Consider the following 18477-nt stretch of genomic DNA (forward strand, 5'->3'; position numbering starts at 1 on the left):
CTCAAGGTAATTGACAGAGCACAACATACACGAATTGATGCCGTATATTAGCGCTGGTTTCGTGGAATAGAAACACATTGTAAAATTGTCACTTCGTTCCACATCAAATTCACCTGTCCATCGATTTTCTATACATTTAATGCTGGTAGTCAGGACATAGGCTGTAGGCAAGTCCGCAATGATTTAGGAAGGGTTGCACGTTGATGAATGTGATGAATGAATTGATTGGAAATGGATCACATGCCGGCTGCATGAGCCATTTTGTCAGCAAGGGTTGGTTTCATTTTTAGCAATCCAAATTCATGCTTCACACATGCAAAAAGGTTTAGATGAATGGATTGGCTTCTTTGTCCTTTGGTATTCGGCACCTGCACCACCACACATCAGAATGCACAAAGTAATTTTTCAATAAAGGAATAATGATAATAATAAAGGTTTTTCTTCAAATATGTTGGAATGATGTAACTACGACTGTTTTCAACCCTGTCCCAGGTTTTAACTTTTCCTTCAGCAACATTTGAATGAATTCATTTTTAAACTATTTTGAATGAATAATTCATAGTCAGCCTTTCAACAAACCAAAGCATGTTATGTTGAAAAATGAAATCGGGGAAAAAACAGCAGAGTAAAAAAAAACTCTTTACGCTGTAATTCACGAGACCGATGATGATACTGTCATGGAAAAATGAGTTTTACTCACCCAATTATCTCCTTTAAGAGGTTTTGGCAGCTGATAATACGGATGGCAGGAGCTCATCCTTTCAGACCAAGCTGTAGCAATGTAGTGTAATAAGAATATGAACTTGTATTTTTTTTTAATATTAATAAATGGTCTCATCATTAAGCCAAAATACCCACTAAAGAGGATGTTTTTTTTTTTTTTAAATGACACGAGCATAGTGAATTTCAAAACAATGAGAGACTTCAAGTTATATTTGGGAGAAATATGCAATTGAGGAAAATAGAATGAGAAAAAAAAACATGTTCTCCACACACTCCACTGATGAATTTTTGGAATATGTTGAAATTGGAACAAAGGTTTACTTTTTGTGCCTTGAGGCTTGCACTCAGGGCTCCCCACACTAAATAACTGAGGCACAACACATGTGCTTCACGGTCAGCTTTGTCTCTTTTGACACCAACAATGTTTTGAATGGCCATCACCCTTAGAAAATAATAGAAAATATCTGAAGGGCAAACAGTGTTTTTCACTTCTACCCACACACGCTTTCAATTTCAAACGGCAGATTTTAAAAGTATCGAGGAGTCCAGTCAGCTCAAAAACTATTTAGACAGTATCGGGGTTTATATGATCCAAGTGCATCAACTCAAGTGTCGACTTTCAGCTTTGTCATTTGCCATTTAGGAATTACAGACATATGGCGTCCTGTAGGTCAACTTCAGGGAGTATTTGGAGCGTCTCAAAGAGATCAGTTGGCCAGGTGAAATGTTTTCCCTTGTTAGTTAAGAGGAATGAATCATGTACAAGTCTGAAGTCGATAGCAGGTATCCAGTTGGAACATGGAAATAAAATCTAAGAGAGGCAACTAAAACAGAATTGTTTCCTGGGCTGAGGGAGAAAAAAAACTAAACAAAAGTCAAGAATAGTAAAGCGAAGGCATAGTGATATTGCTTCCATAATTTACACTCAAGAACCACAATAAAAGTACATAAAGAGGGTAACTAGAATAACATTCAAAAATAGGAAAAGCCAGAAACTGGCGTTGTGAGAAAATAATAAAAACATAAAATATAAATGCTCTTGAATCAGATTTATTAGGACAAATAAGACCAACCAAATTGAAGAGAATGATGGGGAGAGGGAAAACCAAAAGCAACAGCTGGTGTTGCGTGCAGCCTGGCTGGAAGTGGGACTGCGTCAGTGGTGTTAATTGATGATGTGGCTGCTGATGCAAAGTGAAGGCCTGGCAACATCTCCAGGGAGGATATAGAAAATGGAACATGGGACTAGTACGTCTGCATCACAATAAAAAAAAGGTCTAAATCCCGACTCGGCCCTCTTTGTATGATGTCACTTAACCCTTTCTTTCTCTCTTCCCCTCTTAATTTGCCGCATCTCCCACCCCCCACTCTTTCCCCTCTTGCTCCCAAAGGTGCAGCCAATGATGCCATTACATCTGCAGTAATTATTTTTAGGAGCAGTCATATCAATCTGAAATTACGTCGCACATTTTCATACATGCACCGCTGCTTTCCACAAAACCGGAGACACTGGAGTCGTACACGCACGTACGCTCTCCATTACTTACTGGGTCTCATTCACTAATACAAATGCAACCAGCAGGCAAACTCCTTACTGAATGTCCACGAGCTAAAATTCAAACCATTAAACAAGATTGTGTGGCAGGTGCACGCGCTAACCACATAAGCGACATTAGTAGCAAGGGACCAGGAGAATATGCCAGCTGACTATCTGGAAAGGGCAGAATATTCCCTGGACTGGTCCACCGTCAATCACAGGGCAGAGATCGAAAGACACTCATTTACATTCATCTGACTCTGAATTCATATTATATAGACAGAAGTATTTTCAGCACAATAAATAGAATTTAAAGAACTGAAGAGTAACACATAAAACTTTGGTTCATTTGACTAGCAAATAATTTGTTTTTTTTCTGCAATAACCAATTTTAAAAAGTTCATTAAATGATGTGACTATAGGGCCCGAATAGCTTCCGTCTGGAGCAAAAAGTTCCTATGATAAAACTTTGTCTGCACAAAGACCAAAGTCAGAAAAATCTTAAATCATCTCGCCTCTGGCTTGTGACTTAGTGTTCCCACCAAAGTTACATATTGGCGCCTCATGCTCAAGGGCTTCATAAACTAAGAATAACAGTCATCTGAAATAGTACACGCTCTTTAAGAAAAATTACAACATATCCAACAAGGTGATTTATTTTCATCAATGTCACAAAATACGCTGCCAAAATGGCATCCTGGTATCTACAAGTGAGCAACGCCACCGCATCTAATGAGACAGCTGGTGAGAAGGTGAGGTATTGTTTCCCTCTTTGGGGATGCACTGAGTAATTAGCGGTAACCGGGGAGATGCCAACCTCTTTCATCCCTCTTCAAACATCCACCTGACCACAACAGATGCCAAAAGCACGACAGTAACATTCCCCAGCACATTGCAGGCTGACAATAATGTACCACTGCTGTTACAATTGTTACCCCACAGCTTAGCAAAGGGTTTAAGAGGAAATTAGCTCACAATTACACTAAATGCCACAGGAGAACACAGTACATAAAATATTGTGGAGAGGCGACGGCAAATAAATTACAATAGCAAATACGATTTAAAAAAACGTGTTGGTTACATTCAACAAAGCTGTCCAAAATTTCAGGCATTTCAAACTTTGACATTGCTGATTTATTCACGCAATCCAGATATTTTATTCGTATTTTTGTCTCATCTGGAATTGTGTAGCTCACAGCGCCCACTGTGGTCAATGTCATAGCGCAAACGTGTGCCCTTAAGTCGCCAGTGATTTTCGACCAGAGTGCCGTGGCAGGCGTGCCATGGGAAATGATCTCATTTCAATTGGTCAGAAAATGATTTGTTAGCCATAAAGATTTCTTTTTCTCATTTATTTCTTCTAGCGATGAAGTGATATGGTGAATGAATAAATGTTTTTCCATCAGATGGAAGAAGGTACATTAAAACTGCGTATCCACCTGTTGCCCTTCATATAACAGAATAAGTCACAGCTCTCCTGCGAGTACATTAAGTTTTTGTTCAACTAAACAGGACCAAATTTCACATGAAAGAAGTCAATTATTTTTCTATTCCTACTTTCTTGTCACCTTTTTGCTCGGTAACGTGCCGTGAGATTCTACTGTGACATGCGTGTATCGCCTCAATTAAATGTGAAATATACTGCTATGCGGTTCCCTTGCAATTTGCCTGCAATTAGAAATAAATATCCCCAAGCATACGGGTTGAGAAGGCTCTCATCCAAAACAGGTATGACATTTACTTTTGGATTTAAGCAAATAATTGCACCATACTCTCAAAGTCACATCAAATATAACAACTGAAAAGCAGCTATCAGACATTCCGACTGCAATAAGATAAATACATTAGTCGCTTCAGAACACCGCTCAAGTCACTGCAGTAAAATGGCGACCTGAGACGACACACATTTCCAGCAGATATAGTTAACAATATGATAACAAATAGCATCTATTGGGCAAGGAGGGGCAGAACAGTAAGCATTCTGTGGGGGAGAACTTATCTAAATTTTCTACCCTTTCCCACGTCCTTTTTTCGTGCGTTGCTGCCAAAGTATTAATAATTAATGAGGAAAATTCTCTGCCGTCTGGATGAGTCATACTTTCAGCTACTTGGTTCCCCAAAAGCCCCATAGGTTGGATTAACACTGACGGAAATCCGGATTTTTTTTTTTTTCATATCCTGAAATGGAACAAGCATGAATGTTTGATTGGTGCCTAAAACAGGAGAAACCTTTATACCTGTTGGATAAAAGATTTGTGGCACATAAAGCATGAGTCAAAGAGGCATTGCAGTTAAAGCTTCCACAAAACATGCTCCAATTATCGCATTTGTAACCTCGCCAGGGGAAATATTGTACATTTTTGCACTTCTTTTGATTTCATTTACCATCAACACTGCATAGGAGTGTGATCAAAATAAAATGTGGGGACACAGTGCAAATGGGTGCTTCTTTTAATACGTTCATATTGACATGATCATACAAGAGAAAATTAACCGTTATACAGGAGATTTATGACTGATAGAAAAAAATTGTATTTATTATACTTTCCAAGTTACATTCTACTCATTTGCAATGGCAACAAACAGTTGAACGTCATCAGTTTAAATAAAAAACGCATAGAGTTAAATCAATTAATTTTAAACTGCATCGTTTCTTTCAACACTATTCCCTCAAACTTTAAGAAAAACAAACAAAATTTGAAGCCATTCCCTACTTGAGTATTCCCTAATATTGCACATTGTCTGAAGATATGACTCTGTCCTTATCTTAAGTGCGCACATTTTTAGAGTATCACCACTGCGATATTAACCATCCAGAACCTTATTAAGTTTAATGCACATTTATTTTGGTTGCATAAGTTCATAAGAAAACTTTTACAAGATGCTGTGGTGGGAGGGGGGGGGTGTAAGAATGAGGAACCCGACGGAGCTTTCACAGACTCCGCCAGGCTTGTCGTGCGTAACAACACAGATCACATTTCACCATAGTTCATCATGTTAACTTGTTAAGCAAACAGAAAAAAAAAAAAAAAAAAAAACATTGAACCAAATCAACAGTCACTTCTACCAGTGACTTGTATTAGCTCTGATGTAAGTTAGTTCCTCTCAGGGCACTATCCTTTGTTTAATAATACCGTAATCTCTTTAAATAACCCCGCATAGAAAAATAAACTAACTATGTTTTTAAATTCTTTTTTACTAGGAATTGAGAACTGACAAAAGGTGACAGGCTCATCACTGATTGAGTCATATTAATGATCCATCCCTTTGACATTTCTGGGCCGTAGTCTCTTGATGATAATGTTCCGTCAAGCAGCGTGTGTGTGTGTGTGTGTGTGTGTGTGTGTGTGTGTGTGTGTGTGTGTGTGTGTGTGTGTGTGTGTGTGTGTGTGTGTGTGTGTGTGTGTGTGTGTGTGTGTGTGTGTGCGTGTGTGTGCATATGCAGATGTTTGTCAGTGTATTTTACAAACCAGTCCCACAGATACAAATAATGTAAGACTTACAAAATAAATTCCAAGTTACGCTTACATGGCAAGCAGCTTTGTACTCTTTTATCCTTGGGTTTTCATTTTAGGAAACGTCTCTTGACAGTTGAATTGCCGATTCGTTTTCACCCAAAAACATACATTTGGAGAAATAGTAACTTGAAAGGGGGGGGGGGGACACAACTCCATTCAGAATACACGATATAGATAAACATGGCTCTTTACACAAAGAAAAAAGTCATGAAATTAACGTCTTAAGAGTTTTGCAGTTGCCTTCGGATGAACGCAAAACTGGAGCCATTTTGAGGAGGTATCCTGCCATGAGTGTATAATCCTGACAAAATGGCATTGAGTCTGCAAGCAGCCCCAGAGAGTTTCCCTCATGAACAAACAAATAGCCTTACAAAGTGAAAAAAAAAAGCAAGGGAGAATCTGCTGAGTCATTCTTTGTAACTAATCCCAGAAATTAGTGTTATCAGATATCTGTACATTTAGGATTCAAGAAGGATACGTCTGAGGTGCCCACTTTTTTTTTCCTGTTTCCACCCTTCTGTTATAAAAAGAGGGAAAGCAGCCTCCGAGGTATTTTCTCAAGCACTGTTTCCACCATCATTTGAGTTGATTGGGGCAAAAAAAAAACTCAAATGAAATAACACCAGAAATAAAAAGTCACCATTTCCATAGCAGCAAAAATACTAAGACCGTCGGGTTGTTTGTAGGCTGTCTCGTGGTGTCTAAGTACGATTCATACATGTGGCATGGATGATCCGAATGTCTCTCACTGTAAAGTGTATCCTCGTCGATCCATGTAAAAGCTTTGTAGTGCGGAGCCATTTTGTCCATCTAAGCACTGGTCATTACCATTTTCCAGAAGGCACTTTTTTGTTGAATGTGTGTGTGTGCGAGGGAGTGTATGCGCACAGCTGGCTGCAAAGAGAAAAGGGAAGACAGAAAAGAAAAGGGTTGGGGGTTACATGATGCGTGCAACTAGAGGGGGAGAAAGCAAAACAAAAGCCGATCTGTGTACCCGACGCTGCCGTGTTTGTATGTAATCACGGCACTGAATCAAACGTGACCGTTTCTACATTTGAGTCAGTGCGGTCTGCTCCTCAAGCACCTGAAGGTAATCAGGTGTTCCTTGGAGCTTGGCTTTCAGCTCGTAATACTCACTTTTTCTTTGCTCCACCACAATCTTACTGTGGTTCCCACCTATCAGCGACGATTTCTTCATCTTTCTATCAAGTGTTTTCTCCGGGTAGCGGATTTCGTAGGCGCCCATGCCTATGCTGTTGAAATCTCTCTTGCCGTCCAGGAAGTTCTGGAGGAACATGCTGGGCTCTCGATTCGGGAGGAATTCCTCAAGCTCGTCGATTGTGCTGAGCCGCTTGTTGCGCTCCAAGGTGGAAAGTGCGTCTTTATCCTTTTCGGCGCTACTTCGAAGGATAATTTTCTGCCTTTGGGAGTCGGCAAACTTGAACCCCGCGTCCATGTCCGACGAACGCCCGATGCCGCACGTGTGGCTCTTGCCAATGTGTTCAATGGTTTGGGGGATAAACGTTTCGCCTCCCAATTCGTCGCCCGGGACGGACCCTTTTTTGCCTGACTTGTGGCCGTGCCGGTGGAGCTGCAGCGACATGGAGCCGCACTCCTGATTCCCCAGCTCCTGCCGCCCGGCAGGTTTCCTATTCCTTCTGAGGACAAAGACGAGAAGGCAGAAGGCCACAAACACCGTCAGTATCAGCACGACGAGGATACTCAGGATCATGATCGAGAGAGGTACGGGACCTCCCGGCGGGGCTTTGCCAACTCCTGCGGGGGAAACTGACGTCAAAACCGGGGTGGCGCTGGTGAAAATAAACGGGGGCCGAGCAATCAGTTTTGGGCACAGGATCTCGTTTTTTAGCAGGCGCAGTTCAATGTTGGAGAATTGCACGGGGGAGGCACATCTCACCTCTTTAGCTGCCACTCCGTCACTAAGCTTGTCTAGCCATAGTTTAAAAGCGACCAAATCGCAGGAGCACTCCCATGGGTTGCCCTCGAGGTCTATCTGGGTCAAAGAGCGCAGCTGGTCCAGGACACCGCTTACTGGCAGGGTCATGAAGTGGTTGTTTTTCAAATTAAGTTTGGCTAAAGAGACGCCTGCAAACACATAGGCAGGAAGACTCCGTAACACGTTATTGTTGAGATACAGCAGTTGCAAGTTTGGCATGGAATCAAACGTGCCTGCCAGAACTTCTTTAATGGCATTGTACTCCAAATACAGGTACTGTAGATTGGTGAGGCCCAAGAACATCTCCGGGTGTAACTGCTCGATCTGATTTCCATTCAGATACAGTCGTCTTAGATTAGTCAGGTTAGCAAACACACCTCTCTGGATGCTGACAATTTGGTTGCTGCCGAGGTGAAGCAGATCTAAACCTTCGAATCCTTGGAAATCAATCGGGTTTATTTCGCGAATGTAATTCCCGCTCAAGTGAAGTTTCTTGGCATTTGGCGGTTTCGGGATGAGATCGGCTAGATTTTTGACATTTCTTTCCTGGCAACTGACACTAATGCCAAAATCGGAAGGGTGGGTTTTACAGCTACACGGTTGTGGGCATAACATCGGGGGGCTCCGTGTCTGAAAGGAAACAATCTGGCTATTTCTTCCAAAAGGGGGTAAACCGGCTACAATTCCATTTCCGTAAATTTTCGACGAGTCTGTGGTTTTTGGCGATTTTGTGGTAATGGCCACCGCAGAAGTCGGGGAGGATGCCTGACCCGTGTCGGGGAAAGCGGGCGGCATTCTAACGTCAAAGTCACTTCCCGTGCCCATGGGGCAAAGTTCTTGCTTATTTGTTTCTTTCAGCAGCCTCCCGTACAAATCGCTTGGCGTTTCACAGATGGCCTCTCCGATGAAAATATTGTAGGGCATGTTTTCAAGCCATGCCTTGAGAGGCGCTAAGTCACACGTACAATTCCAGGGGTTATCATCCAACTGCAGCTCGACAATCCGTCCGATGTGCTCCAGAACACCCAAATACGGAAGCTTCTGGATCCTGTTTCCTCTTATATCCAGGTGTGTGAGGGAGGCGAAGCGAAAGATGTTGTCAGGAAGTGCCTGTATAAGATTGTCATTCAGAATCACCACTTTTAACTTGTGCAGTTTGTTGAACGCTCCCTTTTCGATGTACTTGATCAAGTTGTAGTCAGCTTGAAGGTACTCCAAGTTTTCGATTCCTAGAAAAGTGTCGGCTTGCAGCACCTTCAACTCGTTGTTGTTGAGATGAAGCTGTTTCAAGGCGCTCATCCCCATGAACGCGCCACCTTCAATGTTCTGCAGCTGATTGTTCCCCAGCTGCAGAGATACAGCATGGGTGAAGTTGAGGAACGAGTTTGGGTAGAGAATTATTAAGAGGTTATTTTGGAAGTTGAGGTGGTATAATGACGACACGGGCGGAATGAGTTGCGTCGGTCGATAGACAGTGATCTTTTCACAGTTCACGTACAGCACATTTTCCACCGACAAGCAGGAGCAGGCGCTGCAAGTCTCAGACATCAAGTCCGGAGCAGAAGGGTCTGCCATTGGGAGTCCATCCGACATGGAGGGGGGTGAGAGGGAGGAGCTTGAGATTGAAGAGCAAAAGGCTGCCAGCAGGAGAACGAGCATCATCTCGCCGATTAAAAATCCTCCCCCAGAAAATCATTTAGTAGCCTTTGGAAAGAAAGAAAAAAAAAAAAGTCAGGTGCATGCACAAGCATACACGCTACAAGATTTACACATATGCTGTCAAGGACATTTTCAATTTTACAGCCAAATCTGCTCTTGATTGATTGTAACATCAATTAATAAACGTTCTTACCCAAAAATATCAAATGAACAAAAATCTAATCAGATTATTTATTTATTTATTTATTTATTTATTTATTTATTTATTTATTTATTTATTTATTTATTTGCCCTTTTATTTTTCAATTCAATTACCCACTGGATACACAAATGCTTAAGGCAAAAAAATCAACATATGCTCAGGAAATGGAGAACACACCGTCTGTTGCATATAGGCACAGTTTTTTTTTTTTTTTTTTTTTTTAAAGGAAACGTTTTGGACGGCAGACCTTAAACGTTGTTCCCTCCCTGCCTATCCATCATAATCAAAGTCAAACGACGCAGTTCTATAACGGTCTGGTTTAATGCCAGCCGCAGCTGCACATTGAGGTTATTTAGGAAACCATCTGACAGCATGCAGGAGAGTTGAGACGGTGTCTATTAATAACACTTTCAAAATGTTTTTAGAAATGTACGTTTGTTTTAAATAGTAGGTTACCTGGGAATTGTTTCAGCTGAACCGAACATACAAAAAAAATGCATAAAAACAAATCAATACTCACCTAAAGCTGCTGTGGCAAACTCCTTTTGGAGACTCGGGCGGCATTGGTGGGACCTGAATGAAGCGCTCCCAGCCGCGAAGAAAAGACACATTTCAGGGAAGCAACAAGGCTTCCCCGCTCCTTCATTTCCATACAGACTGCTGCGCATCAACGGAAAGCCAAGCGCGCTGGCCTGGATGGGGGGGGGGGGGGGGGGGGGGGGGGGGGGGGGGGTATGCTAAGGAGACAGGAGAGCAGGGTGGGCTCCTATTTTACCCGATGCGTCTCTTGCCGACGGGCTGCGCGTGCTTGGAAAAAAACACCCTCTGCTTGCTTGAGTCCCAAGGTTGTCCCACCTCCATGAGAATGAGGGAACATTTACTCGGCTCAAAAGGATAGAGCCAAATGGATTGCAGTCAGGCTGGTGAAATGCAACACAAGGGAGGGGGGCAGATTTTAGAGATCTTGATGGCGCGTCCAGCGACTCCTAGGCGTGGGAAGGTGCACAAGGTTGGTGATGCTATGCCACAAGTCAGCCATCCTTGTAATCGTATTATTTTGACAACTGGAGGGGTAATAAGAGTACTGTCAAAGCGGTGCGTCCGGTTCAGCCGCCACCGATGATCCCCTTAATAAACAGTGGTATGTTTGACAGGATCCGGAGTGCTGAAGTTGCGCACAAGGATATTTTTTCACGACTCAAAAGACAACACACTGCCATTCTCATTAGTGTATAGTTCTCCTCTGTGTATTTGAAGGTTCATTTTTCCATTCACTGCAAGAATCCCAGTTGTACTCATCCTTGAATAATGTCAATTTGCCGGTTGCAGCAGGAAAAAAATGTTTTGAGCTGCACAAAAGGATGAATGTAAAAAGTGTCGAGTTTTAATGATGGCACAAAAATAGTGGGCAACAAGAGCGACAGCACAACCAGCTGCGTAAAAAATGAATAATGCAGTTATTCGACCGCTAGTCCGATGCGGTGCAGGTGGCCAGCAGCAAACTCTGCGCTTTCCATCATTAAAAAAAAAAAAAAAGGGAAAAATCAACTCAGAGCAGGAAAGTTACGATTTATACAGCTAGTTGATGCAGAGGTCGGGAAAAAAAAAGATTTTGCGTGTGCGTGGAAAAGAGAGAAAGAGGACAGAATCTTGTAGTTCCCCCTCCTGTAAAACAGCGCAGTATCCGTGTCAGGCGGGTGCTCGCTCCTTTCTCAGCCGCATTCACTGAGCCTCCGACACCACCGGAGGAGGATACAGAGACTGAGAGGGGAGGAGGGAGGGAAGGAAGGAAGGAGGGAGGGGGAGAGAGAGAGAGAGAGAGAGAGAGAGAGAGAGAGAGAGAGAGAGAGAGAGAGAGAGAGAGAGTACAAACGAGCGCACACAAATCTTTACTGTAGTTATTTATTATAGTTTTAATCCAAAGATGTCTTATATAGGCTCACATGCCTCGTTTGTCCTTGTGTTTGAGATAAGCAACTGTCACCAAGCAGAAGGTGCAGGATTTGAAACAATTCGCCTGCCAAATTGCCCGCTTGGGTTTGAGTTGCGTAGTCCGGCCGTGCCGTATCATTTTTGGCATCCAATCGAAGGGGTGGGGGTGGAAAGGGAGGAGGGGGTACTGTTCGTGTGTGTGCATGGGCGGGGGAAAAAAAGAAAAAAAAGGATGCGAACGCGGCTGTGAGCCGCATTTTAAATGGAAGAGTTGGGGAGGAGGAGAGAGCGCTATTGTTCAAGAGTGCTGCAGTCAGACGGACAGAGAGGAGGTGGGACATCAGTCAGTCAGAGGCCTGCGCTTATTATAAGGGATCGAAGAGGAGATGAATGGAGTGGTGCAAGGAGTGCCTGAAGCGTCGAGACGTCTGCTTTAAATTTGCCCAAAGTATGCAAATCTAGTCATCTAATAATTCAGTGGTACAGTACAAAAGTCTGGCCAACGATACATTTGTTGTTTCGATGCCTACCAAGAACACTTAGATCCATCCATTTACATCCATCCGTTTTCGATTTTGCATATCTGGGTAGTTCTCAGAATGTGTGGTACAATTTGGTCAAACATTGACTCACTTCCAGAGTGATTATTTTCTTCCCTCCACAATCAATCGCAAACCTTTAACTGCAGGGATAAATTAAACTTTTTAAATAAGCCCCACATAATTGATGATATTTGCATAAGGTCAGAATTGCTCGGGCAGAAAATCCAGTGGTGCCTATTAACCTGAGCAGGTACTGTTTACAACAGAACACGTTGTCAAGTTACCACAATACCATGTTCACACTCCTGAGTGAAATAAAGAACTGATGAAGACATTCATCTGAAAAGCACCATTTTTCTTGAGTTTGTGTTGTAGTTTTGTTGATTAGTGGCCCATCAGAAATAGTGTGGTCATAATTTGACTGGTTTGTTCATACACGGTTTGTGGAGGATGGTAAACAAACAGCTAATTCTGTTCTGTATTCTGTATCTGGCCACTAAGTTATTGTTGTACAGTCTCAAATGACTACTATGAAAATGTCATGAAAATAAGATAGACTCTGCACAATATGAATTCAAAATGCTAAATAAATAAATGCCCAATGCCTGAAGACACAAAGGCCCGAATGCCTGAAGACACAAAGGGCACACACTATTTATTTTCGTAACGCAGTTTGCAAGTTTTCATAGTTCTGTAAAGTACTTGTGAGCAAAGAAAACTTGGCTAATTAAAATTTTACATGCATTGTAGGTTTACTGTAATGAGGAACGTAAAAACAAAAATCACTTAATTGTATTAAATAATTCATTCGTTGATCAAGAGATGCTTATAGGAAGCAACCTCTGCGGCTTAAAGCAATAAAAAAAAAGCCACCTGCCTTGTCTGTGTGCAAATTATAATGTAAGAGTCCATGAGAATGTTGAAATTTGACAGTCTTGGACATGTTCCTGTTCTCTGGCTGTGAGTGGCCGGAGGGAAGCAGGCCTACTACAAAATGAGCCAGACATTTGGCAAAGACTCTGCTTCCATCTCAGTTGCCGTTGACAGTCTTGCCATGTGGCTGAGACAACACAGGGAACCAAAAAAAAAAACAAAAACCATCCAATGTGTGCTAAATTGCATTCATTGAAATCTAACGAAGCATTTCACATGCATTTAGAAGGATTCTAGAGACTTGCTTTGTCATCAGTCACCTTAAATGTTGGGAATGTTCCTTTGATGAGAATTTGGATCCCATTTGTTGCCCCCATCTGGTGAGAAAATTAAATGCATTACTTTTGTAAAATAGCTTTGTATTTCTGCGCAGGTCTGCAGAACCAACCATGAGTCTGCTGTTATATTAGTGTGCTTTGATTACATCTTACTTGAACTGACATCCTTTTTTTTGCCTAGGATGTATATAATAATCACAAATTATATAAAATAATATAAATCATTTATTTGTTAACAGATGTAAAAAAAATCATAACATTTGTGTATGCTTTGACTACATCTTGCTTCAGTGAACTGGCATCCTTTGTTTTGCCTATAATGTACGTATATAATAGTCACAAATTATATAAAATAATAAAAATAATGTATTTGTTAACAGATGTTTAAAAAAAAAAATCCAAACCTTTTTGGGAAAAAATCATTGCATTACTCGAGATTGCCTTGGCAATAATAACTGAAACCAAATGTTTGTAGACATGTTGGAATTTTTGTGGGTTTTTTGTTTTTGTTTTTTGATTTGCCCACCTGAAAGTCTTCATATTGTCTTTTTTCATTTTTCAGGAGGTGGACTTGCTGGTGTGTTCCAAGGTGTTGTCCTGCTGTGCAATCCAAAAGCACTTAATTATGAGGTCACAAACTGATGGCTTTTTACCTCTGGAATTTTCTGATAGATATAGTTATTGTTGGATTAATCACAGCAAGTCATTCAGGTCCTGAAAGAGCAAAGAAGAAAAAGGGACCATCACACCATATTTTAATACTGGCATCAGAGGCGCTTTGGCCATTGGGAATTCCGGGGAGCTCCCCCCCCTCGGTTAAAAAAGGGTGCATGATTGAACAAGTGGTAGGCGGAGCCATGACCCAAAAGCAGGAAAAGGATTCCAACCAAAATACAAAATCAGACCTACACATTGTAGAAATTACAAAAATACAGATGTATTTACTCAAAACAGTACACAAAGTTGAGGATAAATACGGGAAACATATTCCTAATACTTGTGAGAACATCCAATTGCAATAGTCCAACATTTCCTTTCTACAAGCTGCACCAATGATTGACGACTGGAACACAGGTGCAAAACAAGCAGACTCTGCACACCAATGCATACCTCAAGAGGAACATCACACAAGGTAAATAACTGCTTTCTTTCATGTAAAATGTTGTCCTTATTCGGCAAGGGATGCGTGTGATTTCAGCTTTTCATGCATGAATAATAGTTGTTAGCATGAGGGCAAATCTTAAATTGGTTCACTACAATGTCTCTGATACGGTAAAGCACTTATTTAAAATATTTGAACAAGTAATTAACCTCGCGCCCTGCCTGTCCTGATATCTTCATCATCCACAAACACCGCCATCCTTTCCGCATGACGAGCCACAGTTTCTCAGCTGACTAAAGATACTCCACATAATCCTGTTTTCATTCTAACATTCATAATGATGTAGAAAATGGTTTCAGCGAAAGCATGACCCAATTTCAGATTGCGCCAGTCCTGGCTGAATTATTGTTGTTATCAGCTCGCCGTGACAGCTTTAACCCTGATAGTGTCAACCTGTTTTGGGCAGAGTGTGGCCCATTACGCTCTCAAATGGTGATGAAAGGAAAATAAATGCTTGCAATGCTGGGGTAGTTGTACATAAATCGGCACTGTTTGATAGCTCATTATTAATTTAACAGCATGCACCGCAGTGTGAGGTGCTCGCCTATTTATTACAGCCGAGTGTAAAGAGTCTGCGGGGTCTTGCGCACGGAGCCACAGTGTATTGCAGGGAGTGCATGGAGACAGCAGATAAACATCTGCCTGGATGTATGGCAGCGTCATTTCCCTGCTGCTTACCACTTTCGAGAATGTATGAGCAGTCTGGAGTAGCTCTTTGGGGTACGGTACCGCGATGTGGGCCAGGATTCAGGGCCAAGTTCATCGCATTCATCTGTAGGGACGTATTAAAAAAAAAAAAAACAGACAGAGGTTAATTGGGCGCCGGTACACCTCCCGGTCTCAAAGGGCTGGACCTGGCTGCTTAGCATTGACTCAAGAAAGAAGAGCTCAGTTGTTTTCATGAGTGTGAATGCGCTTTTTTAATATTGTGCATGTACTGCATTTGTAGGGCATGTTTGTTAAAAATCCCATTAATGAGCAGCTTTGTAAAAATTAGACGTCAATATTTGTGACAATTATAGTAATCATTGCGCTTTTGACAGTTCATGAAATTTTACGTTACTAATAGTGTCATTGCGCTTTGGCAGTTCAGGAAAATTACTAAAAGTAGTGTTTGTAATTTGTCGACACCTGTTTTAGCTTTACAAAAGTCATTTGTTTACTCCTAATGCTGCCCAGTTGTTTGAATTTTTGGATTTTCATTTGTCTTTCACAATATGGCATCCAAAACAAAAGAATACTCGATGGACCTGCTTGAAAAAACATAGCTGGAGCATAAAGTGAATATCAAAATTACAGCTTGCATATTTTTAGCACATTTCTTAAATATGTGGAATATCTCAAAAACTGAGGCAATGTCATTCGAGATTCAGTTGCATCATATTTCAACAACTGCAACATGTTGACCCTTGTTGCACATTACAGCATAATTGAAGCCTGCCTCAAAGATGGAATTGCATTTCTGCCATTGCTAAGAGCGTATGGTCTTCTTGCAGGATGGCTATGATTCACCACACGGGATGCATGAGTCAAAGCAAGAACCCTTGCCTTGCCAAAAGAAAATGTTCTCTCTAACCAGAGCCAAAATTACAGCAACAACATGTAGGAGGAAGATTTGGCTCATGGCAGACATGGACACCTTTGAACATCAAGGATCTCAACCTGGCAGGAGCCTGGAAAGCAGTCAGTGCCATACGCAATAGCTCAGTCCCAGGGCTGTGACGTATCATACATAATGTATAAGCATCTCTTGAGACTCCTGCAGAGACTCATTATGTGAAGAGGGATGGTGGCCAAGAAAACATAAGGAGGATGCCTAGAGAGAAAATGTAAATGCAAGTGGCATCATGTGGTGCCATACTATTTCCCTGTTTCACATAGCAGCATAGTCTGCTCTGGAATTTGTCCGAAGTTCAAAATTAGTGACTGTTGGCAGAGTCAAAGAAACAGATGAAGCTCATGAAAAGTCATTTTTTCATCTGCTTGTGCTCCGAATCAGTGACATTGTCATATTTAAAAAAGATGCAACTCAGGAAAACATGTCTTACAGTCGTGCAGCCATCTCTAGTGTTGTATTAAAAATCCTGCCCAATGCCAGGAAAAGACTAAGGCTACTAAAGATGACATCATGCCATTGCCGTGTTTGATGAATGATCCTACGTGGCTGCTTCGAACGCCACAAATGTCTACTTCATGCTTCAATTTTTTTAAGCAGGAAAATCAAGTAAAAAGTCTATCATACAAGGCAGAGTTGGACTCAAATTTGGATCTATGGCAGTTACATTTTGATAACATATTGGAAAACCTGTCAAAATGTGTGCAAGCTTAGACTTGACATTCGTGAAAAACAACAACAGATGTTATGACTGTATATGCAGTGGGATAGCTTAAGCAGTAATTAATTGGCCTGAAAACAAGACTAATGTGCATTATTTGTCTTTTTTTTTTGTTGTTATTGTGAAAGAGTCCACCACTGAGGCTCAGTGATGCCGCTTGACTACGTAACTGCTTTAATTCTAATTCTGCATGCAAGTCAGAATATGCGAGGAGGAGTGAAGCAAAATGTATACTTTTGCAAAGGATTAGTCTTTGATTACATTTACATGGTATTGTATTGGGAATAACTTGCTGAAAATGGTTCATCCGACAAATGGAATGGCTGAGATTACAGTTATCACCGCAAAAGTGGCAAGCCAAATTGAGTGGTGCATATTTTACACACCTTGCATTTGACGGTAGCGAGCAAGTGATTGATTTGCATGCTAAACAACGTTTGCACACTCGACTTTTCCAAAGCCACATCCGATGTTACAACAGTGGGATTCATTGACATAACAATCAGCATCTATGCTGCTCGAGGGCTCCCTTGCATGAAACAAGACTCTTGAAAAAAGATTTCAGTAAGACAAGACAAAGTGTGTAAAGTGTGCTGTATTTCTTCATCCTTGGTGATTTTGTGTTGTTTGTAAAACACCTGGGAAGCGTTTTTAAAAAGTTGCAATCCTGGCAAAAAAAAACCAAAACAAAACACCTTCATTTAGACACCCAATAAGGAAAGAAACATCTTGGGAAATAACTAAACTTTTTTTGAAGACGAAAAAAAAACAACAACACAGCAATCATGTTCATATTTGTTTTAGCTGAGTAAAATTGCTTTTTCATTCTATAGTTGAGCACTTTCTCCTTTTGGGTTTACTGCATGTAGTCTCCCCATGCATGTAGTTCATCTTTCATCAATGCCCAAATTGTGTTTGTTTAGAATCATATTTTTTTCCCATATAATCTTGCTTTTCTGGATAGCCAATACTGCAATAAATCTGAATGCCCCATAATCTTTTTAGTCATAGACTGATTATGCTGTGTGCAAGCAAGTTTACAGTACAGCATGAAATTTGCCATAGGGAAAGATATCACCGTGACAACCGTGATATTAAGGGTGCAATAATTGATTTGATCTGGTGACTTTTTTCCCAACCCCAACCTAAAAAAAAAAAAATCACATTTTAACCCCACAATAAAAAAATAAAAAAAGATCTATGTAGTATTCTGCCAACCAATCAGTCAGACCACTTGTAGCAAAGGAAGAAAAGTAACAATGATGCAGTATATTTTCCTCCTACTCCAATGTATCACAGTAACAAGAATGTCAAATGGACCATCTGTGTTAAATCCTGAAGTGCCAACGAGATTCTTATAGTTCCTTAACGAGAGGCAATAAAAGATGCTCAAATACTTGTTGAAAATGAAAGTGAAGCAAAGCTGCTGACAAATTAACACCGAAAGGTCAAATTCTTTTAATTTGCTTTCCTTTAACAAAGAAATGACTCATGTTTTACATAAACGAAAATATCATTCATCCTAATTATGTTGTCAAATTTGACTAAAGGCTGTTTAATGAAAAGCAATTAAGCATGTAGATTAAGATGCATTTTGAGTTTATCAAAATACTATTGGCTAAAGGTGCGATTAAAACTGAAAAATTAACAAACGGTTTGCGTGGCAGTCTAAGGGCCAATGAACTGGCGCTGAATAGT

The 18477-nt window shown here is 41.1% G+C and overlaps 1 protein-coding gene and 1 long non-coding RNA gene across 2 annotated transcripts in view; one reads left to right on the forward strand and one right to left on the reverse strand.

Annotated features, from left to right (window-relative positions):
- The window catches only part of LOC148403999 (uncharacterized), a 156908-nt gene extending 139299 nt beyond the window's left edge, over positions 1-17609 (forward strand). The window contains exons 3-4 of the long non-coding RNA XR_015861939.1: positions 13844-14413; positions 15940-17609. This is a non-coding gene — a long non-coding RNA (uncharacterized LOC148403999). The remainder of the gene's footprint in view (positions 1-13843; positions 14414-15939) is intronic.
- Positions 4694-10286, reverse strand: slitrk4 (SLIT and NTRK-like family, member 4). The gene is made up of 3 exons (XM_088388718.1): positions 10117-10286; positions 6916-9439; positions 4694-6672 (listed from the first exon to the last, which is right to left on the reverse strand). Exons 2-3 carry the CDS (start codon positions 9395-9397, stop codon positions 6524-6526), a joined length of 2631 nt encoding a protein of 876 aa, XP_088244844.1. The 5' UTR covers positions 9398-9439; positions 10117-10286; the 3' UTR covers positions 4694-6523.
- Positions 17610-18477: the final 868 nt, after the last annotated feature.

This window comes from Syngnathus floridae, chromosome 1, assembly GCF_059516105.1.
Source record: "Syngnathus floridae isolate MCC-2025c chromosome 1, RoL_Sflo_1.0, whole genome shotgun sequence".
NCBI lineage: Eukaryota > Metazoa > Chordata > Actinopteri > Syngnathiformes > Syngnathidae > Syngnathus > Syngnathus floridae.

What these genes read in the sequence shown, in the direction of transcription:
- slitrk4 (XM_088388718.1), bottom strand. Translation starts at nt 9,397, where the DNA reads ATGATGCTCGTTCTCCTGCTGGCAGCCTTTTGCTCTTCAATCTCAAGC. An exon ending in TGTGGTGGAGCAAAGAAAAA is followed by an intron (nt 6,673 to 6,915) that starts GTGAGTATTACG and finishes TTCTCTTTGCAG; the next exon opens with CCAGCTGTGCGCATACACTC.